The 26,460-nt window shown below is 40.4% G+C and overlaps 1 protein-coding gene across 1 annotated transcript in view; it reads left to right on the plus strand.

The window, feature by feature from the left end:
- Positions 1-15,562, plus strand: part of TEX11 (testis expressed 11) — a 118,552-nt gene extending 102,990 nt beyond the window's left edge. The window contains exons 25-29 of the mRNA XM_053656654.1: positions 4,481-4,630; positions 5,888-5,996; positions 6,930-7,050; positions 14,442-14,606; positions 15,485-15,562. Coding sequence (XP_053512629.1) covers positions 4,481-4,630; positions 5,888-5,996; positions 6,930-7,050; positions 14,442-14,606; positions 15,485-15,562 — 623 coding nt within the window. The remainder of the gene's footprint in view (positions 1-4,480; positions 4,631-5,887; positions 5,997-6,929; positions 7,051-14,441; positions 14,607-15,484) is intronic.
- The last annotated feature ends 10,898 nt before the right edge of the window (positions 15,563-26,460 follow it).

A 26,460-nucleotide genomic window follows, 5' to 3' on the forward strand; every position in this document is an offset into this window, starting at 1 on the left:
AAGAACTTAGTCTCTTATCAGCAGAAATTTGTGCCACTGCAGAACTTGATAAACAATCAAAAAAATTTTTTAGAACTAATTTTTCCCTGCTGTATGTCTGTATTTTGACTCCCTGGCACACTGCTTGGAGTAAAAATATTTTTTACTTCGCTCTTTATACAAATATGGTGTTGAATATATATGACATTATTGCTCTAATTGTCTAATTTAATCAACTTTTAATGCCGACTAAATATAGGCTAAACAGTCTTCCAAACCACAATCCTGACATCAGATACTGCTAACATTTTGTTATAAAATAGTAATCAAAATAGTAGTAAATATTTTAAAGTTACATAGTAGCTTATTCCTGTTTCTTTACTGAGGATGGTATGGCTATTAGGCTTAGGTAGATTTTTTAATATTGTGTCCATCTGTTCCTGTTTTAGTTAGAATTTAAAAAAATCGATAGACCATTAATGAATTACATGTCTTTTCAGAATTAATATTTTGAATTATAGTAGATGTCCTCAAATTAAGTCATCATTGCATTTCTTGAACAAACCTTATTTAGTCATAGTGTTTTTATTTTTTAAATGTCGATGAATTTTGTTTTTTAATAATTCTAAATTATTGGTCTGTCGTTTTCATTTTTTTATTGTTCATTTTTGTTGTGTTTTTTCCATTACCATTTATCCCTCTTACATCCTCTTCTACCTCCACCCCTCCCCACCGCAGTCAACACACTGTTGTCCATGTGCATGAGCTCTTTTTCATTTTTGCTCAGTCCCTCCATCCTTTCAGCCCCTGCCACGGTGGCATCCAGAGCTGTCAGCTTGCTTTCTCTGAGTCTGTCTCGATTTTGCTTGTTAGTTCAATTTGTTCATTAAATTTCACATATGAGTGAAATCATATGGTATTTGTCTTTCTCTGATTAGCTTATTTCTCCTAGCATAATTTTCCCTAGGTTCATCTATGCTGTCACAAAGGATAAAATTTTCTTCTTTTTTACAGCCAAATAGGACTACTTTGGGTAAATGTACCACAACTTTTATATCTACTCATCTACTGATAGACACTTGGGCTGCTTCCATATCTTGGCTGTTGTAAATAACACTGCAATGAACATAAGGGTGCATATATTCTTTTGAATTAATGTTTTGGGTTTCTTTGGATAAATTTCCAGAAGTGAGATCACTGGGTCAAAAAGCAGTTCCATTTTTAGTTTTTTGAGGAAATTCCATACTGTTTTCCACAGTGGCTGCACCAGTCTGCATCCCCATCAGCAGTGCATCAGGGTTCCTTCCCTTTTCTCCAAACCTTGCCAGCACTTGCTTGTTGATTTATTGGTGGTAGGCATTCTGACAGCTATAAGATGGTATCTCTTTGTGCTTTTAATTGTGCTTTTAATTTGTGTCTCTGTGATGTTTAGTGACATTGAGCATCTTTTCATATGTCTATTGGCCATCTGTATATCCTCTTTGGAGAGTGTTTATTCAGGTCCTTTGCCCATTTTTTTAATTGGATTGTTTTCCTGGTGTTGAGTTGTATAAGTTCTTTATATACTTTGGAGATTAACCCATTTCAGCAGCCATATTTACAATAGCCACCAGAACCTTGAAACAGCCCAAGTACCCATCAGTAGATGAGTGGATAAAAAAGCTATGGTATGTTTATACAATACAATACTACACAGCCATAAAAAGGAAGAAAATCTTTCCTTTTGCTACAGCATGGATGGACCTGGAGATTATTATGCTAAGTGAAGTAAGCCAGGTGGTGAAAGACAAATGCCATATGATCTCACTTATATGTGGAATCTAATGAACAAAATAAAAACAGAGGTGTGAATACTTGGAACAGAGTGACAGATCTCAGTGGGAAGAGGGGAGTGGGGATGAAAGGAGGTGAAGGGATCAGCCAAATAAATTACGTGCATAATGACCCATAGACACAGACAACAGTGTGGGGATGGCCACAAGGATGGGGCAGCGAGGCCTGGGTAGAAGTGGGCAAACAGGGGTGGGGAATGGATACATCTGTAATAGTGTCAGCAATAAAATTTTTTAAGAAAGTAACTTCTCATTCCCTTTCTCCCAGCCCCTATTAACCTCTAATGTACTTTTTTGTCTCTGTGATTTTGCCTCTTCCTGATATTTCATTTAAGTGGAACTACACAATATTAGTCCTTGGGCGACTGGCTTATTTCACTTAGCATAGTGTTCTCAAGGTGTAACCATGTGGTCACATATCAGTACCTCATTGTTTTTATGGCTGAATAATATTTCATTGTATATACCACATTTTGCTCATCAATTCATCTGTTGATAGACACTTGGTCTGCTTCCATCTTTTTTGCTATTGTGAATAACGCTGCTATGAATATTGGTGTACAAGAGTCCCTGCTTTCAATTTTGGGGGGTCTATATCTAGTAATAGAATTATTGGGTCATACAATAATTGTACATTTCACTTATTGCAGAAATGTGCATTGTTTTCCACAGTAGCTGCACCATTTTACATTTCCACAGGCACTGAATGAGAGTTCTCATTTCTCCACCTCCTTGCCACCACTTGCCACATAATTGTCTTTTGGATTTTAGCCATCCTAGTGAGAATAAAGTGCTATTTTATTGTGGTTTCACTTACATTTCCCTAATGACTGATGATCTTGGGTATCTTTTCATGTGTTTATTAGTCATTTATGTATCTTTTTTTGGAAAAAAAGGACTTGCCTGCCAAGCCCTTTCCTTATTTCATTGGCTTCTTTGTCTTTTTTATTGTTAGGTTATATCAAACCTAAAGAACAAAAACGTAAAAGTCTTTTTTCTACTCCTGTGTCTGTCTTGTGTGTCTCCTTTGCCTTCATGGAGAACACTTCACTTCTGACATTTCTGGTCACTAAATGTATGGAAAATTTTTTCCACACCAAGCAATTCTCTGCAACACCAGCTGGGTGCCCAACAATTCAACTTGATTCTGACACTGTCTACCCAAAGACAGCATTAGATCCCACAGTTCATGGGTTCATTCCCACTTCAGATGCCAGTAGCAAGTCCAGATTGTCTCCTGGGATTCTGACCAACCAGCTATAGACTGGAGGTTCCAACAACTCTCACCTTGGGTTCAATCAATTTGCTAGAGTGGCTCACAGAATTCAGGGAAACATTTTATGTTTACCAGTTTACTATCAAAGGATGTGATGAAGGATACAGATGAACATCCAGATGGAAGAGATGCACAGGGAGAGGTATGTGGGAGGAGGGTATGGAGTTTCCACGCTCTCTCCTGGCGTTCACCAATCCAGCACCTCCAGGAGTTCACCAATCCAGAAGCTTTCCATACCCTGTATTTGTGGTATTTTCATGGAGGCTTCATCATACAGGCATGATAGGTCATTAACTCCACTTCCAGCCCGTCTTTCTTCTAAAGAGAATGGGGTGTGGGGCTGAAAATTCTAAGCTTCTAATCACAATTTGATATTTGCAGTGACTAGTCCTCATGTAGGAGCCATCCAGGAGCCCACTCAGAGTGACCTCAGTAGAATAGAAAACATTTCTATCACCCAGGAAATTACAAGAATTCTAGGAGCTATGTACTAGGAACCAAGAAACAACATTGTTTTTCTCAGGAAAAGATGTTGGATTTTTTTCATATGCTTTCTTGACTCTATTGAGATCATCATTTAGCTTCTGCCTATTATATTGATATGATGTATGACATTAATTGATTTTCAGTTGTTAAAGAAAAGTGCAATAATGTGTCTATGTACCAGCAATGAAATTCAAGAACAGGTAATAACAATCAGTAGTGATAAAGTCAAAATAGTTGTTTCTTCTGCTCAAGTAGTATTGACTGGAAAGAAACACAAGTTTTGAAGTACTCTATATCACGATCTGGGTAGCGGTTATATGGACTGAAACATATATAAAAATATATCAAGCTGTTTCACATCAATGCACCTCATTCAGTTTATCACATGTATACTAGACCTCAATGCTTTTTAAAAAAAGTTCAGTGTACCAGGGTGAATGAAAACCATCCTACATAGTATGGTACATGCCCCCTGATACAAAATTTTGTCCATGCTGATACCCAGGAAATATTGTTGACTGACTAAATGGAACAATTTGCAAGCTTTCCTTTCCTTAAAATAAAACCACAGTTAGTTTATACAACCCTGTATCTTCTGGTTACCTCAGTCATTAAAGTGAGACATGTTAACAATGGATTTGAATTAGACAACAGCAGGACATTTTCAGGCTGTTTAAGAATATCACGGCAATCATTTGGGAAAATATGGGCAATGCTAATGATCACAATACAGGGTATGTAAAGTATTGATGAATTTACAGACTTAAAAATGTAAAAAATATGTCCACAGAAGTTGGAATAGCCTTCAAATTGTAAGTAAAATTAATTTTATTCAACAAGGAACTCTTCCCAGAAGAGAGATTAGAATAGGAGAGAATAATGAAATGCATTTTTGCCTCTTTCGTAGGGGACTTCTCCAATGATCCATGTGAGACATTGCTTCTGCTATATGAATTTGAAATTAAAGCCAAAAGGAATGATCCATTACTGGAAAGCTTCCTGGAACCAGTGTGGGAACTGCCTCATTTGGGAAGCAGAACACTAGAAACCATTGCAGGTAAGAGAAATTTATGATTTCTGCATAAATCAAAATTTATGATTGTGGAAGGCTAGTACCCCTTTAAATTGCACTAAATTTTTATTTCTCTTCTCTGTTCTCTCTACATTTCCTCATAGCACTCTGCTTTTCTTCCTCTAATGGCATTCTTGAACCATTTGGTATTATAATTATTTAAGCATTACCTTTTTCTTTATATAAGATTACAAGCTCCTCAGGATCATAAAGAATAATTACTTAGATTTGTTGTACAGTACTTATTATAAACCCTTACTAAGTGCATTGCTTACAATAGGTGCTCCTATTTATTCTACATGGGGAATTGAGGTCTGTAACTATACAAGGGGGGGACTCAAAACTTAGTTCTGCTTAGCTAGCTAGAAATGATAAATGACTGCTTCATTAATCAAAGGTGTTGGAATTGAAGCAATTTATTAAAGTATGCTGAGAAATATTGGTAATATGTTAACACAATTGCCACTCCCAAATTTCTGGTTGGGCTGTAAGTGGTATTTGGGGGCCCCAAACTTCTGTAGGGATATGCTGCAAGAAACAACCTAATTATCTCTTCTTTTTAACTCTCACCCTCCGTGGGAGCCTGTGTGTGGTTCATAGGTAGCTCTGAATGAACAAAAGTCATATTTGCCTTTCCTTATCTTCTGAAGGCAGAAGTCCCAGAGACATGGGGCAGATGGTATATTCTTTATGGGTCATGTGATGGTTGCCACTGCTCATCGTATAAAGGAATTCCAATTCCAGAGGCCTGGTAAATGCATCTGGAAGTTTTAGTGTCTGTTATCTTGGACACTCACTCTCATGTCAACTGTTTCCTCTTTTTAGTATCAGACAAAAAAGCAGTAGATTGTAGTATAAATCCATTTTTGACTAGTGCCCTTTTACTGATCTGTTTTCTGTTTCTGTCTTACTGTGTCCCTCCTTGACTCTGGTTTGTGAGATTATTGCGTCACCTATATTACTATGGGCAGGGTCAGAGAAACAATAGATTTTCTGGTGATATTTGCTGAATGAAAGATATAACCTGGTCATCCTACTGTGTTACTCTGTCTAGAAAGTAGAAGCTATTTCTGAAAGTCACCATGGACTCATCATTTTATAAGATGTGTGTGTGTGTGTGTGTGTGTGTGTGTGTGTGTGTGTGTTAATTTCTCTGTTAGACAAAGGAAGTTGTAGCCTGGGACGGAAACTATAATGGATGGGATTACTATATTCATAACCTTCTTTCTTCCCTTCCTGTAGCTTTAGCATTGGAAACGCCTGCCTACTATCCTTCCATTGCTGTAAATGCCTTAAAGCGGGCTTTATGGATATACAGAAAGAAGGAAACACTGGATGTTATGAGATACAGGTTAGTAATTATAATTCAGCACTGTATGCAGGCCTTCTGATAGCCAAATGAACAGTAATCATCGATCATACTCCACTGGCCTGTTTAAAAAAAATGACTGGGGCGCTCCTGTAACTCCTGAACTGAAAAGCCTTCAGAACAGCTCCACATTCAGGGTTGTGTTATGGACTAAGACTTAATTAGCCAAGGCAAGGAGTCTGGTTTTCCCAAAGGAGGAAAAGAGATAGAAAGTTGCTTCTTTGTGTGAGTATGTATATACTAAAATTACTTAAAATATGCCGAATGCAGGCAGAGATTAATATAACAGACAACAATGCATCCCCCACCAAAGTTTAACAAATGTTAACTAACATTTTGCTATATTTGCCACAGAATTTCTAAAGCACTTTTTTTTAAGGGCCAGTAAATGCTATGCATAATATGACCTATTATTTATTGGAGATTTTGTGTTTTCTATGCTTAGGAATGTGTAAGAATAGACTTTATGTGATTTTTCTCTGGAAAATATCATTCAAGTCTTCCTCTTCTGAGATTTGAGAGACAGTTCTCCTGGAATTATTTCCAATTTCAATCCCAGTGCGCTTGCCTGTTTGAAAATGTCACAAGATACTATAAAGTGCATATAGATTCAACCAACTCATAAAATATAGTAAACAGCCATAACTCCACAGTGTAGCAAACTCCAAAAAAAAGTGAAGGACTACCATAATGAAAGGAAGGGTTGGTCATCCCCTTTTACAGCTTCAAAAATCTATCTTCTGAGGTTGGGGGCCAGATCAAATTGGGTAAAGATCAGACCTGTTTTGAAGCTCTTAGTCTGGGATGGGATCCAGATTTTACTTACCTTAGCCATGGAACCATGATTTATTGGTTAGCCCTTCCTTAGCCATGATTTATTTCCTTATGGGATACATTTTTTCTCTTTGATTTCAGCAACTGCATGCGCAAGTTGGTTAACCTGCTGGTGCCAGAAGGGGTGCCAAAGGAAGAAATCTGTCCCATTGAAGAACTTTGGAGCTTTTTTGATGACACTTTGAGCTTTCTTAGCTACACCGTAAGTCCAGCAGTGAGATTACACTTTCTGCTAATTTTAAGGATATGAACTGTATTATAGATTAGAAATTATGAAAAGGCTACAGGGTCAAGATGGAGGCATAAATAGGTGCTCTTCGCCTTCTTGCACATCCACAAAAAGAATTACAACTAAATCTCATAACAGATAACACCCAGAGCTGTTAGAAAACCTAACTGTATAGAAGTCCAACAATGAAAGATTTAAGGAATCCACAAACATCACAGATGGATAGCAAGGGCAGAGACATGGAGACAGGTGGAGAGGCGAGGGGACGGGGTGTGGCACAGAGAGGTGGCTGTGGTGGTAAAACGGGCATGGGTGGTCCCACATCCACATGTGGCAGATAAAAATCAGGAGGGATGCCTTGGGAGCAAGCGATCCCAGCCCCAGGCCAGACCACACGGCCCAGGGAGATAAATCCCTATAACTTCTGGCTGTGAAAACCAGTGGGGGTTGGAGTGGTGGAAGAAACTGCTGGATTTTCAGGAAACCATTGAAAGGGCCCACATGGTCTTAAAACAGACAAAACCCCACCCACTCTGGGATTCAACACCAGGGCAACAGCTGGAAAAGCATCAGTGCCATACAGGGAGTGGATGAGTGACTGGAAACAAGGGCAAGTGCCAGGCAAACCTTCAGAAGCCAGGCAGGGTCACAGTCTCCTTTTCGAACCCTCCCCACACACAAAGCCACAAAGCATTGAAGCAGGTTGCCCCACCCTGGAGATTACCTAAGGTTCCACCCCAGATAATTTTCAGATGCCTTTTCTACACTAGGCCACACTACTAAGACAGGGAGTCAAAGCAGCTCTGCCTAATACAGAGAAGTCTCACCAAATTGAGGAGGCAAATATGGCCAAAATGAAAGAATAGAACAATACCCCCAGAAGAACTAAATGAAACAGAAATAGCTAACCTATCAGGTGCAGAGTTCAAAACACTGGTGATCAGAATACTCAAAAGAACTCACTGAATACAGCAATAAAATAAAGGAAGAAATGAAGGTTACACTAAGTAAAATAAAGAAAAATCTACAGAGAACCAACAGTAAAGAGAAGGAAGCCAGGATTCAAATAAACAATTTGGAACATAAGGAAGAAATAAACATTAAATCAGAACAGAAAGAAGAAATAAGAGTTTTAAAAAAAACAAGGATAGTAGAAGACAACTCAGGGACATCTCAAACATGCCAACATCAAATCATAGGGATGCCATAAGGAGAAGAGGAAGAGCAAGAAATTGGACACTTACTTGAAAAAAATAACGAAATAAAACTTCCCCAACCTGCAAAGGTAGTAGATGTACAAGTTCAGGAAGCACAGAGAGTCCCAAACAAGTTGGATGCAAAGAGGAACACACGAAGACACATCATAATTAAAATGCCAAAGGTTAAAGATAGAGAATCTCAAAAGCAGCAAGAGAAAAACAGAGAGTTAGCTACAAAGGAGTTCCCATAAGACTATCAGGTGATTTCTCAAAAGAAACTTCGCAGGCAAGAAGGGGTTAGAAAGAAGTATTCAAAGTGATGGAAAAACAAGAACATAAAACCTAGATTACTCTATCCAACAAAGCTTTCATTTAGAATGAAAGGGCAGATAAGTGCTTCCTAGACAAGGTAAAACTAAAGGAGTTCATCACCACCAAGACATTATTACATGAAATATTAAGGGGACTTACAAAAAAGAAGATCAAAACTATGAAAGTTAAAAAGGCAAAATATTCACAACTGTCAACAACTAAATTTTAAAAAATAAGCAAAAGACCAGAACAGGAGCAGAATCATAGGTATGGTGATCATTTGGAGGGTTATCAGCTGGGAGGAGGGAGAGGGAGAATGGGGGAAAAGGTGCAGGGACTAAAAAGCATAATTGGTAGGTATGGAATAGACAGGGGGACATTAAGAATAGTATAGAAAATGGAGAGGCCAAAAAACTTATATGCCTACCATGGACATGAACCCAGTGGGGGAGGAAATGCCAGATGGAGGAGAAGTACCAGGCATAGGGGAGTATAGGGTGAAAATTTGGGACAACTGTAATAACATAATGTACTTAAAATGTACTTAAAAAAGAAGTTATATAGAATAATGCTTTCTCATATGAATTTTAAGGTAAATAAATCATACACTACCAAATTTTCCTGGGTTTATGAAATGTAATTAGTTGATAGTAAAAATTTTCTAATACGTATAAGTATACTATGGATTAGGTCAAAATGGCAGTACTACCTAACATTTTGGGTTATTTTGTATTTTTATTTTAAAATTTTTTATTGTTGTTCTATTAGATTTGTCCCAATTTCTCCCCATTGTTCTTCCCTGCCCCACCCAGCCTCCACTCCCACAGTCATTCCCCACCCTGTTTTCCATGTCCATGGGTCATTTATACTTTTTAATATATAATTGTTATTATATTTTTCCATTGCCATTTGTCCCCTTATAATACTCTCCTCCTAGCAACCACTACCCTGTTGTCCATGTCCATGAGTCCTTTTTCTTTCTTGTTCAGTCCCTCCACCCTCTTCCCTCTCCCCACCAAATAGCTGTCATCTGCTCTCTATCTATGAGTCTGTCTCAGTTTCACTTGTTAGTTCAGTTTGTTCGTTAGATTCCACATAAGAGTGAGATCCTATGGTATTTCTCTTTCTCTGACTGGCTTGTTTCACTTAGCACAATGTTCTCCAGCTCCATGCATACTGTTGCAAAGGGTAAAATTTTCTTCTTTTTTACAGCAGAGTAGAATTCCAATGTGTGAATGTCCCATAGTTGTTTTATCCACTCACTTAGGATGGATGATCTTGATCCCTTGCTCTCTCTCTTCTCCTCCTGGTATTCCCATAATATGGAGGTTGTTACACTTCATGTTGTCCAGGATGTTTCTTAAGCTCTCCTCATTTTTTTAAAATTCTTTTTTCTTTTTGCTGCTCTGCCTGATTTTTTTTCCTACCTTGTCTTCCAAAACACTGATTCAATCCTCTGCTTCATGTAGCCTTCTGTTTATTCCTTCCAGTGTATTAGTTATCTCAGATTTTGCATTCTTTATTTCTGGGAGAAATAAAGAGTGACTGCTAATGGTCCCAGGGCTTCCTTTCAGGGGGATGTTAATGTTCTAAAACTGATTGTGGTGATGGTTGCAGGACCGTGTGAATATACAAAAAAACACTGAATTGTACACTTTAACTAGGTAAAGTGTGTGGTGTGTGGATTATATCTCAGTAAAGCTGATGTACACAATATTCACTTCAGGAACCCTAAGAAAAGCCTAATCCCTAGAAGCATTGCTTTCCAGTTTCTTCTTCACCAGTATGAGCATTCTCGCAGCCATTCAAACTATGTACTTTAAAGCCATTTTCTCTTTTATTGTTTCATGGTTCATGCTATTACAGATGTCTCCGTCCCTCCCCTTTGTCCAGCCCCCCACCCCCTCCCTCTGGCCATCCCCACACTGTTGTCTGTGTCTATGGGTCATGAATGTATGTTCTTTGGCTGATCCCTTCCCCTTCTTTCATCCAGTCCCCCATCCCCTCCCCTCTGACAGCTGTCAGTCTGTTCCATGTGTCCATGCCTGTTTCTATTTGTCAGTTTATGTTGTTCATGAGACTCCACATATAAGTGAGATTATATGGTGTTTGTCGTTGACCTAGCTTACATTCTTCATATCCAGTAAGTTACCAGGTTGTCTTGTTTCTTTCATGTTTCACTTTCCATAGTCACTGTTTTCGCTCTGACCCTCATCACTTCATCTTTAGACTTATAACATTTAAACAGATCTTGCTGCCTGTGTTTTCTCTCACCTGGGTGTATTCTAAACACCACTGGCATTTCAATCTCATTAAAGCTTCAATTTTATCGTATCACTTACCTTCTCATAAAGTTTTAGTGACTTCTCATTACCAGCGGAAGAAATTCCAAGATCTGTGACTTATAATACAAAACCCTTTATATTCCTGCCCAGTATTTCACAAATTGTATTATACAAAATGTCAGTACCCTGGATTAAACAAAGTTATACAGTTTCTTTGCTGTAATATTTCCCAAAACTTCATGAACTAATATGCATTACAGTGCTCCAAAGGGGTATATACAGAATGCAATATTTCTAAAACATAATTTAACTCAAGAACCCTAATTTTATGACCATCTGTTAGCATTTTACGTAACGCTCATGTTGTGAGAAAAAGCATTTAGGAAATGCTGAGGTCACCCCCTCTTACATTTCTAGTCCTATTTCCAATGAACTGCCCTACATAAATTGTCTGCTTAGGCCAAATAACTATTAGTCTCCCTGAGATATGCTCAGTCTCAGGCACAATCCAAGTTTTAATTTATTCTGTTGTGCCTGTATGGAATGCCCTTCTCTTGCTCTGTATGTCTATATATTTGTAATTTTTATTGACAGAATTCATATACCATAAAATTTACCATTTTAAAGTATACAAGTCCATTCAGTACATTCACAAAATTGTGCAACTATCACCAGTATCTAATTCCAGAACATTTACATCAGCCCAAAAAGAAAGCCCATAACCATTAGTAGTGATTCTCCATTACTCCCTCTCCCAACCCCTGGCAACCACCAATCTGCTTTCTATCTCTATCTGTTTGCCTATTCTGGACATTTCCTACAACCTCTGTATATCTAGATCTTATTTACCCAAAGACCATGTTTGTGTGTTCAGTCATTTGTTCATTCTGTTAAAATCTCACTGTTGGACGCTGTGCCGGCCTGTGAGTATAGAAAGGTAGATAACACTGTGCCGTGAAGGAAACTCCCAGCCTAGTGGAGGAGACAGACTGCACAATGTTATAAGCGCCGTTGTACTGTAGTGCTGTGAACAAAGTGCCAGAGGAATGAAGTGGTGGGAATGATACATTGCAGACAGGGAAAGCCTCACAGAGTAGGTTGCATTTGACTAGCTATCGTTTCATTTGTTCATTCGTTGATTCATGCATTCAGCAAACAACTACTGTGCCCCCGTCATGTGCCAGGAACAGTATTAGGTTCTGTGGATACAAAGATGAACATGCAAAATTTCTGTGCCTCAAGGAGATCAACAGTCTGCAGGAGATAGATGTATAAACAGTTTCAAAACAACCTGATAAGTTGTGCTTTGGCCGGTGTGACCAATTGGAGTGTCATCCTGTACACCAAAAGGCTGCGGGTTGGATTTCCGGTCGGGGCACATACCTCAGTTGTGGGTTCCTACCCTGGTTGCAGCACGTAGGAGAGGCAATTGATCAATTTTTCTCCCTCACAATTGATGCTTCTCTTCCTCTCTGCCTCCCTTCTCCTGTCTCTAAAATCAGTAAAGCACGGCCTCTGATTAGGATAAAAAACAAACTTGCTAAGTTGTGTTAGAAGAATGTAATACTTGCTATGGGAACAGACAAAAGTAATTAACTCTGCTTGTAAGTTCGAAGAAAAAATAGAGGTTTACCAAGTGGATAGGTATGGGGGTGGCATTTTAAGTAGAGAAACTAGACCTCTTCTGACCGTGCTGACCTAATGCTCATTTCTTTTACTGAACGGGAACACCTAATGCCTGTGTTGCTCTGACTAGCTCTTAGTCACACACCGCGTTGTAGTCCTCATCACCCGTGGATATCTTGTCACCCTCCCCAAAGGTACTTTGTGTCCTTTAGGATAAAAGCTTTGTCTTGTCCCTCTCAGCCCCCTCATTCTCATAGTGTTTTCTGCATAGGAATTTTTAATACATCCCAATGAGTGAATTACAGCCAAGATGCCAAGTCACCTGTCGCATTTCCCCTTTCAGGGACCTGAGACCCAGAGTGTAGATGAAGGCCTTAACATGGAATGGGCACATGGATGTTCCCTTTGTGTCTATCTCCTATGCAAGAACTGAGAAAGTTGCTCCCTAGACTAATCCTTTTCACTAGTGCAAAATCTTTTCACCAGCCATATTAAAGACGTAAGGCAAAGGGACCATATTAGAAATGTACCCTTTTTTCATAGTCAGATAGATTTTATCAACACCAAATATTAATATTTATTAAAATTTACAATCAGCCCTGGCTGGTTTGAGTCAGTGGATTGAGTACCAGCCTGTGACCCAAAGGACTGCCAGTTCGATTCCCAGTCTAGGACACATGCCTGGGTTGCAGTCCAGGTTCCTGGTAGGGGGCACACAAGACACAACCACGCATCGATGTTTCTCTTTTATCCCTTCCTCTCTGTCTAAAATCAATAAATAAAATCTTTTTAAAAATTACAGTCAGTTGATATTAGCAAAGCAGATTACCCTCCATAACCAATTTTTGCCTTGGTTATGGCAAGAACTGAGTTTCCTGGAGAAGGAAATCTGCCTCAAGACGGTAATGTAGAGCTCCAGTCAGTGTGGCTCAATTGGTTGGGCATCATTCTGCAAGGTGAAGGGTCGCTCAGTCATGGTGCAAGCTTGGGTTGTGGGTTTGGTCCTTGCTTGGGCCACATACAAGAGGCAGCCCATCTGTGTTTTTCTCTTTCTTTCTCCCTCCCTTCCCCTCAAATAAATAACTTATTTTTTTTTAAAGATTGTAACAAACAAATCCTGCCTAAATTTCCAGCCTGTTGGCCTACCCTACAAATTTCAAACTTGCCAGTCCCCACAATTGTGTGAACCAATTCCTTAAAATAAATCTCTCTGTCTCTCTCTCTGTCTCTCTCTCTCTCTGTTAAAAAAATAAATATTAAAATCTGACCAGCATGGCTCAGTGGGTTGGTTGTCATCCTGCAAAGCAAAAGGTCACAGGTTTAATTCCTGGTTAGGGCACATGCCTGGGCTGTGGGTCCATTGGGCGTGTAGGAGAGCAACCTATTAATGTTTCTCTTGCACATGAATATTTTTTCTTTTTTTCCCCCTATAATGGCTCAGCACGTGAATATTTCTCTTCCGTTGTGTCTCCCTCTGCTTCCCTCTCTCTAAAATAAGTAAAAATAAAGATTCATGCAATTCCTATTCCAAACACAGACGGATTCAGGTCAAGGAAATTAAGAGATTCAATAAAAATACCTCTTGACAGCCTTCTTTGAAAATCAGAGGTAAGGTACTGGGGAGATCATTGACCGAGGACAGCGCCAAGGGAAGCCCCAAGCGGGACACAGGTTTTTCTCCTGCTCAGGGAGAGCAGGTCAGTCCAGGAAGGCCTCATTGCATCTTTAGTTTATGTTGCTTCATGAGGCCTGACCCAGACCATTGTACAGCTGACAAAGCTCCTAAGTGCTCTTCTCCTGCACTCCAGGAGCACAGGATTGCTTGTGGAGGCTATGCCTCCCTCTTTGGTGTTAGCAGAGCACCCATTATTTCCCAACAGTGGGATGCAGCACCCATACAGTCCCTGATGGTGACAGTAAAGACACTTTTCTTGCATTTCAGGAAGGCTACCCGGAAATGGAAGTTCTCTGGCTGATGATCATATCTTGGAATACTGGAATATTCATGTACACCCATGAAAAGTATCTGTCTGCCGAAAAGTGGTGTGGCCTGTCACTGCGTTTTGTTGACCACCTTGGCTCCCTCAAGAGAATCTATGAAACTCAAGTAAGGAAGGAGAGGGCTAGAAGGGGGGCAGCATGACCCAGGGCAGAGAGCTTCTCTCTGGCCTCTCAGTAAGGCCTTGGTGCTACCTTCCTGGGCTGGAAAAGGATTTTGATGTTTGTTCCTGTCAGTGGTTCCATGGGGAACTTAGCTTAGGGGACTGTAGCCAGTAATTTCTCAGAGTGAAAACCAGGAAGGATGAAGAATTGTCAGAAACTTAGGGACAGTGGATGGAGTCTAATTAAGACGAATACCCAGAGTGAGTGCTGGAAAGATGTATCCCTCTCCGTGCCAAGTGCATGCAGGGAAGTGCTGGCCTCTGTGACTGTCCGAAAAGGCATTTTCTCCAGGAGCTCTTCTGAGTTGTAGGCTTCTGGGCCATTAAGCTAACCAGGAGAGGCTTGGTGGAGAAAAAGACTTGTTGCTAAGTAGGAGCAAAGGATCATTTATGCACCCTGACTGGTATAGCTCAATGGATTGAGCACTGGCCTGCCAACCAAAGGGTCACTGGTTTCATTCCCAGTCAGGGCACATGCCTGGGTTGTGGGCCAGACCCCCAAGTCAGGGGCACCCAAGAGGCAACCACACAGTGACGTTTCTCTCCCTTTCTTCCTCCCTTCCCCTTTCTCTAAAAATAAATAAATAAAATCTTTTAAAAAAAGAATCATTTATGCTTTAAGTACCTTATCCCATGTGATAGCTGCCTGTCCCTAAAAAATGGACCTAGTGTGATGGGCCCCCCCTTCCCCAAGTGAGTACTGTATTTTTGCCCCAGTGTGGTTTGAGTGTAGGTTAGACTCCTGTGCCATCACCATGGGTTGGGGAGGCTTTCCCACATATCCTTTCCCCTGAAGAAATCTATTTGCTAATCTCTTTCCCAGATTCATGTTCTGTATGGTGAGCTGGCCCAAGCACTGGATAAAAAGAAAAGGTCTCACTATTTCATGAAGAAGAACTGAAGACTGCTGGAAGAGGAGGAGCATGGCCTGAGATGTTCAATGTTTCAATTATAGTTAAACTTTTCAGTTTTTGTATCTGTTTTCTCAGGCCCCATTTTCATGTAGTTAAATTGCATGTTCTAGAATAAAAGCATCAGAAAATAACTTACTGTTGTGACCAGCTCATTTTCCAAAGTGCTAAGATTTATATATGGAAGTAGCCCATGTGGAAGCAAGATGATTGTCTAGGAAAGGATCTTGCACATTGGTCCTCTCAGTAGTTCCATAGAACTGCAAGAGTTAGGGGGCTCTCAGCTGGCTGGTGTGGTTCAGTGGATTGAGTGCCGTCCTGTGAACCAAAAGGTCGCTGGTTCGATTCCCAGTCAGGGCAACCCATGCCTGGGTTGTGGGCCAGGTCCCCAGTTGGGAGCATGTGGGAGGCAACTGACTGATTTGATATTTCTCTTCCTGTCTTTCTCCCTCCCTTCCACTCTCCCTGAAAATAAATAAGCAACATAATTTTTAAAAAGTTAGAAGACTCTTGCCCCATGTGAACAAAAAAGAATGTTCATCCCAGTCCAACACAGGTTGCATTTTATCCCAGAAGTGCTCAATTCCCAATACATGAAGACAACAGAGAACCACACTCTTTCATTGGAAAGCCCTTAGTGGTTCCTGGGCCCAGCATTGACTGGATTCATGAAATGTCTTCATGACACTCTTGAGGATTGATTGTCCAGTCTCTGTTAGAACATGTCCTATGACAGGGAACTCCCGACATTGCTCAATCCACCTTATTACCTGTCTCACTGGCAAAAAGCCCTTCCTCATACTGAACAGAAATTTGTCTCCCTCTACCAAGTCTGCTTCCCTGTCCCAGATGCCCTTTGGAGAACTGAAGACAGAAGTTGGACCCTTCAGCTGTTTCTTGTATGATGTGGTTACATCATCCAAGAGCCAAATCCCATGTTCCAGTGAGGTTTGACCCACACACAGTTCAGGGCCTCACTCTGGCTAGATTTGCACTAGTGTACTGTGAGATCACATTGGCTTCCCCCCCACTAGTCAACTTGTATTAACATTTTCAAATTTTTGATTTTTGAAATACTTTCACATTTATAGAGAAGTTGCAAGTAAGCACCAAAAATTGCCATACATCCTTCTCTTAGCTTCCATCGTTAACATTTTATCATTCTCTCTTTGTGTGTTTCTTTCAGAACCAATGGAGTCATTTTGCCCCATTACCCTTAAATACCTCAGTGTTTATTTCCAAAAAACAGGGGTAGTCTTCTCTGTGACCACAGTGCAACCATCAAAATTAGAAAATAAACAATACAGGTATACCACTCACCCACAGACCTCATTCAAATTTCATTGATTGTCCTAATGAAGACCTTCCTAAGTTGTTTTTAGTTGTCATGTCTCATGTGCTGCAAAACAAAACAGTTCCTCAGTCTTTCCTTATCCTACATGACCTTGAGATTTTTGAAGAGCACAGGCAAATGAACCACTTTGTAGCATGAACCTCCACTTTATATCATGAACCTCAACTTGGATGTGTCCGATGTTCCCTAACGATTAGATTGAGTTGATGCATTTTGGGTAAGCATACCACAGAAGTGATATATTCTCAGTGCAACATACCAACAAACACATGAGGCCAATGTGTTCTACCAATGATTAAAGGTAACATGGTGTCTGTCACGTATCTAGCAATTGATAAGTAAATATGAACTACTTTCTGGAACATATTTGAGACCAAATATTCTGTTTCTTATTAAACTTGCACTCACTAATTTTAGCATTCATTGATGATTCTTGCCTGAATTAATTTTTACTGTGATGGGTTGCTAAATGTGGACATTCAAATTTCCATCATTCCCTTTTTATTTATTAGTTGGCATGTTAGCTACAGCAATTTCTACTCTCCCACTTAATTATTTGTTTTTAAAATATTTCAGTACAGACTCATGGATTTCTATTTTATTCAATGAGTTATCCACTATTACCGTTATTTTATTTCTCAAAGCTGGCTCCTACGTCCTTTAGACATGCCCCCCTCATTCTTTGAACTCTTCCTTTGTGACACAATAAGATGTATTTTCCGCCCTGGCTGGTGTGGCTCAGTGGATTGAGTGCCGGCCTGCAAACCACAGGGTTGCTGGTTCAGTTCCCAGTCAGAGCACATGCCTGGGTAATGGGCCAGGTCCCCAGTCGGGGCACTCAAGAGGCAACCACACAGTGACGTTTCTCTCCATCTCTTTCTCCCTCCCTTCCCCTCTCTCTAAAAATAAATAAATACAATCTTAAAAAAAAATGTATTTCCCCTGCCCCAGCACTGGGATCCTTTTAATGGAAAATGGTAGGTAGTGCCCAAGGTCTGAGTGCTAGGTATGCTCATTGTTACAAGAGTGCCATTATTTCTAGGTCCTCTCAGTGGACAGAACTAGGAAATACATGTATGTGTACACACACACACACACACACACACACGCAAGTTCTGTCCAGAAGGTATCCAGCCATATAACGGAAAAATAGGGACACTTACTGAAACAAGATACAAGAAACAATGTACAGAGGACAATGACACCTCAGTCCTCTTCATAGTAGGCACTTTGAGACCTCACACAGTTCTCCCAGTCGCCATCAGCTGCCCTGTCGTATTTTACTGAATCTCATTAAAGGCCTGAAATCTCTTCCCTTTCAAAGGTGATTGTAGTTTGGGGAAAAGCCAGAAGTCACGGGGCACCAAATAAGGAATGTAGGGGGGCTGAGTCACCTGGGTGATTTGATGTTTTGCCCAAAAAAAAGCTCTGCAGGGGCCCTGGCTGGTGTGGCTTAGTGGATTGAGTGCCAGCCTGAAATCTGAAAGGTCACCGCTTTGATTCCGTCTTTGGGGCATGTGAGAGGTAACTGATCAACTTATCTCTCACACACTGTTTCCTTTTTCTCCCTCCCTTCCCCTATCTCTAAAAAACTAAGTAAATAAAAACCATTTTTAATTTTTTTAACATTAAAAAAGCCTGCATGAGTCCTGGCAAGTGTGGCTCAGTGGATTCAGTGCCAGCCTGCTAATGGAAGGGTCGCCAGTTTTATTCCTGGTCAGGGCACATGCCTGGGTCGCAGGCCACGTCCCCAGTTGGGGCATGCAAGAGGCAACTGATCAGTGTGTCTCTCACACATCGATGTTTCTTTCTTTCTCTTCTTTCTTTCTTCTTTCTTTCTTTCTTTCTTTCTTTCTTTCTTTCTTTCTTTCTTTCTTTCTTTCTTTCTTTCTTTCTTTCTTTCTTCTTTCTTCTCTTTCTCTCTCTTTTCCTCTCCTTCGCTCTGAAAATAAATACATAACATCTTAAAAAAAAAAACTCTGTGCAAGACATGAGACATGAATGGCGTGTTGTTGAGATGAAATTGCCAGTCACCAGTTGCCCACAGCTGCAGCCTTCTGAATCATCTGAATAGTTTCCACAGAGGAATGTTCAAGCTTCATGAGAAATTTGATGTAGATCTGTTGCTCTACTTACTGAGTCATTTTGAATACAACGACCACACAGTACACATACTAACTCAACAGTGTCTACTGCCCCCATTGACCAGTATAGTGAAGTCGTCATTGTTCACACATGCACATTCCAGTCCACTCTCCTTGGCTGCTGGGTTACATCGACATCATGGAAGCTGTTGTCATTATATTAATAATGGCTGGACTTGCTGGACAGAACTCGTATACTCTGCAGCTAGGGAGTGAAGTGATCTGAAAATATCAATTAAATCCATCTGGTCTGGTGTGTCATTCAAGCCTGCTCTTTCCTCATTAATTTCCTGTATGGAAAATCTATCTATCAACATTGATGGGGTATTAAAAATCCTTTACTATGGCTGTATTATTGCCAGTCTCTCCCTTTATGTAATTTAAGGTTTGCTTTAACATTAGATTATCTTTAAAATAAAATTTTTAAAGATTTGCTTTATATATTTAGGTGCTCTTATGTTGGGTGCATAAATATTTACAAGGCTTGTATCCTCTTGGATTGTTCCCTTTATCATTATGTAGTGTTCTTCTTTGTCTTTTACCATAGGCTTTGTTTTAAAGTCTGTTTCATCTGATATAAGTATTGCTACCCATAATTTATTTTTATTTCCATTTGCATTAAATATCTTTTTCTATCCCTTTACTTTCAGTCCGTGTCTCTCTTTCATCCTGAGAAGTCTCATGTACATACCATAAATGTGGGCCTTTGTTTTTTATACATTCAGCCACCCTATGCCTTTTGTTTATTTCTTTTTTAATTATTTTAATATATTTTATTGATTATGCTATTACAGTTGTCCCATTTTCTCCCCACTATTACCCTCTACCATGCACCCCCCTCCCACCCACATTCCTCCCACTTTAGTTCATGTCCATGGGTTGTACATATAAGTTCTTTGGCTTCTATGTTTTATATACTATACTATTCTTAACCTCCCCTTGTCTATTTTCTACCTACCATTTATGCTACTTATTCTCTGCACATTTTCTCCCTCTCTCCTCCTCCCCCTTCCCTACTGATAAGCCTCCATGTGATCTCTATTTCTGTGACTCTGTTCCTGTTCAAGTTGTTTGCTTAGTTATTTTATTGTTGTTCAAGTATAGTTATCTCCATTTCCCCACCGCTCTCCTCCCAACCCTAGCCATCCCCACTTCCCACACTGGATCCTATTCCCCTTTGATTTTGCCCATGTGTTCTTCATACATGTTCCTGAAACCCCTTTTTGGGTTTTTTGTGTTTTTTCTAGGTTAGGTTGTTACTAGTTGTGAGTTTGTTGTCATTTTACTGTTCATACTTTTGATCTTTTTTAGATAAGTCCTTTTAACATTTCATGTAATAAAGGCTGGGTTATGATGATCTCCTTCAACTTGACCTTATCTAAGAAGCACTTTATCTACCCTTCCATTCTAAATGAAAGCTTTGCTGGATAGAGTAATCTTGGATGTAGGTCTTTGGATTTCATGACTTGGAATACTTCTTTCCATCCCCTTCTTGACTGCAAGGTCTCTTTTGAGAAATCAGCTGACAGTCTGATGGGAACTCCTGTGTAGGTGACTGTCCCCTTATCTCTTGCTGCTTCTAGGATTCTCTCCTTCATTTTAATCTTGGTTAATGTAATGATGATGTGCCTTGGTGTGTTCCTCCTTGGGTCCACCTTCTTTGGGACTCTCTGAGCTTCTTGGACTTCCTGGAAGTCTATTTCCTTTGCCAGATTGGGGAAGTTCTCCTTCATTATTTTTTCAAATAAGTTTTCCATTCCTTGCTCTTCCTCTTCTCCTTCTGGCAGCCCTATGATTCAGATGTTGGAACATTTAAAGTTGTCCTGGAGGTTTCTAAACCTCTCCTAATTTTTTTTTTTGAATTATTATTTCTTCATTCTGTTCTTGTTGAATGCTTATTTCTTCCTTCTGCTCCAAACTGTTGATTTGAGTCCCAGTTTTCTTCCTGTCACTGTTGATTCCTTTTATTTGAGTTTTCATAGCCTTCAGTTTTTTTCTCTATTCTGTGACCGTAGTCAACCAATTCTGTGAGCATCCTGATTACTAGTGTTTTGAACTCTGCATCTGATAAAGTGGCTATCTCTTCATCAGTTAGTTGTATTTTTTTCTGGAGCTTTGATCTGTCTTTTAATTTGTGGCATTTTTTTTGTCTCAATGTGCCTGTTACATAGTGAGGGGCAGAGCCTTAGGTGTTCACCAGGGCGGGGCAATCCACATTGCTGTGTTGTGATGCTGTATGTGGGGGAGGGGTCCGAGAGGGAACAATGCTGCTTGTCCAGCTCTCACTGGTTTTCAGTCACTTTCCCACTGCCCACAAGCAAACTGGGCTCTTCTGGTGTTGATTCTTGGGTGGGTGGGTTTGTTTACCTTCTAGGAGCCTGTGGGTCTCTCCAACAAACAAACTGTGAGAGACTGGGAGTTTTTTCTGCTGCTTCAACCCTCACAGGGTTTTTCAGTCAGAGATTTTGAGGCTTTATTTCCCAGCTCTGGGATCTTGGGTTGCATGGTCTGTCTTGCTCCCCAGATGTTTCTCCTGGTGGATTTGCACACAGATGCAGGACCTCCCACTCTGCCAGCCACTGCGTTGCCCAGAGTCCTCTTCACCCGGCTGCCTACCTCCACCCTTCCTACTGGTCTGGATGAATGTTTCTTCTTTAATTCCTTGGTTGTCGGACTTCCATACAGTTTGATTTTCTGTTAGTTATGGTTGTTTTTTGTTTTTAAATTTGCTTGTCCTTCTTTTGGTTGTGTGAGGAGGCGCAGTGTGTCTACCTATGCCTCCATCTCTACCCTATGCCTTCTGATGGAAGCGTTTAAGCCATTTCCATTTAAAGTGAGTACTGATAGGTGTGTATTTATCACCATTTTATTCTTTAGAGCTATCTTTTTTATTTTCTTCTTCTTAAAGAAATCCCTTTAACGTTTCTTGTAATGCTAGTTTCATGGTGCCAATCAGGCTCCAAGCCTGCTCTTCCATCCACTTCTGGTACTGGTCTTTCCCATCCTCTTTGTGTTTCCTACTGCTGTCTCACCAACAGAGAGTCATGGGTGAGGAATGCATCTCAGTAGTACAATGCAACTCTGGCATGCTTCTCTGCAGGCCATTGGCCACTCCATTCTGCATGGCCAGATTCCATTTTTTTTCATCTAAGTGCATTTATCACCATTAAGTTGCTCTTGACAGTTGTTCTTTTTAGATAGACTCTATTATATTGTTATCCCTCTCAGACCCTCATTATCTGCATATTTGGTCAGCATGCCAAGTAATGTCTTTATCCAAATAAATGATAAAACATACTGAATAAGAGAAGCCTGAGACAAAGCTTGGTAACATGCCAAGTGCTACCTCCAAATTCATTCATTCATGCAACAGAAAATTCTTGAATGCTTTCTATTATGTACTGGACACTGTTATACACACTGGGGATAAAGTTGTGAGCAAAACAGAGGGCAAAGTCTCTCTTTTGAAGAGCTTACATTTGAGTGGCGGTGACAATAATAAACTACTACATAGATAAATTGAGCATTGATCCCTTACATAGCAGATTTGGGGCTGATCATTCACCCATTCAATAACTGTACTATCTATGTTTTCCAAATTTTTCACAAGGATAGCACACTTGACTTTGTCAATACCTTCTTGGAATCCATTTCCCTGCTTTACCCAGGTACATTTACTAAGGTTATTTCACAAATGAAAATGAGCTTAGGCTGTCTTGAACTATTCTTAGGTAAAGGGTTTTATAAACCTTTTGTGATCACTATTTCCCTTGTAGGTCTCAAGCAAACCATTTCATCCCATAATGTATTCTGGAAGGTTGCCTGTAAGTAAGATGAGGTCTACCTGTCTGAATTGTGTTATACCCATCATCTTCCCTTTCAAAGGAACATATGGCTGGAACTGCTATGGCTCAGTTGGTTGGGCATCGTTCTACAAAACAAAAGGTCACAGGTTCGATTTGCCCTCAGGGCACATGCCTGGGTTCTGGGTGTGGTCCCTAGTCCGATGCATTCCACAGGCAACTGATCAATGTTTCTCTCTCACATCAATGTTTCTCTCCCTCTGTCTCCCTCCCTTCCCCTCTCTCTAAACATAAATAAATAGCCCTGGCTGGTGTGCCTCAGTGGATTGAGTGTGGGCCGTGAACCAAAGGATCTCAGTTTAATTTCCAGTCAGAGCACATGCCTGACTTGAGACCAGGTCCCCAGTAGGGGGCATGCAAGAGGCAACCACACATTGACGTCTCTCTCCCTTTCTTCATCACTCCCTTCCCTTCTGTTTAACATAAATAAATAAAATAAAATCTTAAAAAACATGAATACATAAAATGTTTTTTGAAAAACAATAAAAATAAATAAATAAAAAGGAGCATACGTCTTTCTCTAGGCTTTTAGCATGTTTCTTATTCCCCGTGGTTCCCCAAAGATTACAGACAACAGTGCAGGGACCTCATCTACATCTTCTCCCAACATCCAGAAATATAATTTGGGTCAGGATACAAAATCATTCAAAGCACCTTGATACTTTCTTATAACTTCTTATTTACTATGACCCTCAGTTCCATCTAGCCTGCTTGGCCCATTACAGTCTGATAGCAGAGAAGACTAAAGCAAAGTAAGGAATTAAAGAGGTCCTCTTTATCTTCATTGTCTGGCAATTATCTCATTTCATCTTTCCTTTTATATATTACAGTACTACTGGAATTCTTTTTACATGCACTTATATTATGTTTGAAAACTAATTTTTAAAAAGATTTTCTTTATTTATTTTTACAGATGGGAAGGGAAAGAGAGAAAGATCAATGTGTGGTTGCCTCTCGTGCACCTGCTACCGGGAACCCGGCCCACAACCCAAGCATGTGCCCTGACTGGGAATCAAACCAGTGACCCTTTAGTTCACAGGCCGGCACTCAATACATTAAGCGACACCAGCCAAGGCTGAAAACTAATTTTTTAACGTTATTTTTATTTTTTTAATTATTATTTAATTTATATTTAGAGAGAGCGGAAGGGAAGGAGAGAAACATCAATGTGTGGTTTCCTCTTGCGTGCCCCCTACTGGGAACTGGCCTGCAACCCAGGCATGTGCCCTGACTGGGAATCGAACCGTGATCGTGTGGGTGGCAGGCCCGCACTCAATCCACTGAGCTACACCAGCCAGGGCAGATGCCTTTCTTTCCACCTTTTTAATGTCTTGTTGTCAAAGAACTCTCTGTGTATTTATATCACTTTCTTTAGATACCTTTCCTTTTACTTCATTACAGCACTTCACAATTATATGGTCAGAATTTAGTTTCTAAGAGCCTTTCAATCCTTTTGGGAGGGTGGCCAAGTACAAAGTGCAAGAAAACCAATAATTTTTTAAAATATTTTATTTTTTTGTTTTTAGAGAGAGGGGAAGGAAGGAAGAGAGAGAAGGCGAGAAACATTAGTGTGTGGTTACCTCTCTCGTGCCCCCTACTGGGGACCTGGTCCACAACCCAGGCATGCGCCATGACAGAATCAAACCAGTGAGCCTTTGGTTAGCAGGTTGGCACTCAATCCACTGAGCTACACCAGCCAGGGCAGACAATGAATAATTAATACATACCTACTAAGTGCTAAGCAATTCACATGTGCGCTCTCATTTAATTGTCTTAACAAACCCGGGAAGTAGGTGGTATCATTCTATTGTCTGTCTTTCCTCCCTCCTTCCCTCCCTTCCTTTCTACCCATTCCCTCCCTTCCTTCTTTCTCCTTCTCTCCCTTGTCATTTCTGTGAGAAACTGAAGCTCAGAGAGTTTAAGTAACTTAAACAAGGCCACCCAGCTGGAAAATGGCAGAGCCATGATTTAAAGCTGCATATGAAGGGATTTAGAAGTACAAATGGCAGTTACATAAGTCCTGGGGATGTCAAACACAGCATAGGGAATACGGTCAAGGATATCATAATAACTCTGTATGGTGCCAGGTGGGTACTGGAATTATCAGGAGGAACATTTCACAAAATATATGATTGTCTGACCACTATGCTGTACACCTGAAACCAATACAAAGTACTACTGAATGTAAACCATAATGGAAAAATAATAAAAATAAAGCTACATCTATTCAACCTCTCCTCTTCTTTGTTCTCATGCTGTATTTCTTTTCTCTAGACCATTTGAAGTGCACTTTCTTGAACTCTAGGGCCTTGAGCTCTCAGAAACTCTGAGCTAATAGGGTGGTGCCTCTTCAAGTTTCCACTTGACCAATCTGTTCACTTCACTATTGGTTGGAATTAGGTCACAAAGAGCCAACAGTCCCTCTTGTTGATTTCTCTACTTGCTGAGGGGTAATATTATTTGCCAGACAAGTAAAGCACTTTTTAAATATTGTGCTTTTAGGCAAATGAAACTGAGAGCAGCCCTGCACAGAGTCAGCCCTTCCCTACGGCTCCAGCTGCCCTGCGCCTGCTTCTGTGGTCTGCATCAGGAACACACTGCCCATCTCCCCCTGGTGTGGGGCGCTGTGTGATGTACTGGCACTCCATCACTCCCATCTCTTTCTCCTTTTCACTTCGCCAGAACTCTGCAGGGGGCTCCGTCCTCACACTTGTGCATTTCTATCCAATAGCTCAATGTTCCCTCCCATTCTCAAGAGCACCTTTCTTCTTCACCATGTGCTCTTCCTGATGCCAAATTCTAGTTCTAAGTTTCATTTCTCCTGGTCTTAATGATCCTTTGGGCCGATTTATTACCTTGAATTAAGATTTCCAGTTTGCCTCATAATATTAGGTTGAACCAAGTGAAGTTGCCATTTTTTTGCACCAAAACAGTTGAATATTACAGTTTTGTATGATTCAACACAATGCATGTGCTGTGCATTGATGTAGAAACAACTTAAGCCATAAGTTCTATTTCTGTTTTTATAAAAGATTTTAACTATTTATTTTTAGAGAGAGGGAAAAGGAAGAAGAAAGAGAGGGAGAGAAACATCAATGTATGGCTGCCTCTCAAGCATCCCCTGCTGGGACCTGGCCCACAACCCAGGCATGTGCCCTGACTGGGAATCGATCCGGCGACCCTTTGGTTTGCAGGCCAGCACTCAATCCACTGAGCCACACCAGCCAGGGCCATGAGTTCTATTTCTGAGTCTTTCCCCAGATGTATTCTTCTATGACTGAATGGGCACCTCTTCAAGGGCTGTTCTTGATGTCATATCTGATCTCACCCATAGTAATTGATTTTATAATATTATCAAGGCATTTCTTTCCCCTCCACTTCCAATTTAAAGTTCTCTTTATTGGATCAGCAAGACTCTGGGTAAACACACTTTCCCCAGTTACCAGAGAGAACTCTGCCCCTAGCCTAGAGCCCAGCAATCCATGATTTGAAACTACGGTCCAGACAGACAAAATCTGTTCAGAAAT

Source organism: Artibeus jamaicensis, unplaced genomic scaffold, assembly GCF_021234435.1.
Source record: "Artibeus jamaicensis isolate MK-2021 breed Jamaican fruit bat unplaced genomic scaffold, CSHL_Jam_final scaffold_2375, whole genome shotgun sequence".
Classification (NCBI taxonomy): Eukaryota; Metazoa; Chordata; class Mammalia; order Chiroptera; family Phyllostomidae; genus Artibeus; species Artibeus jamaicensis.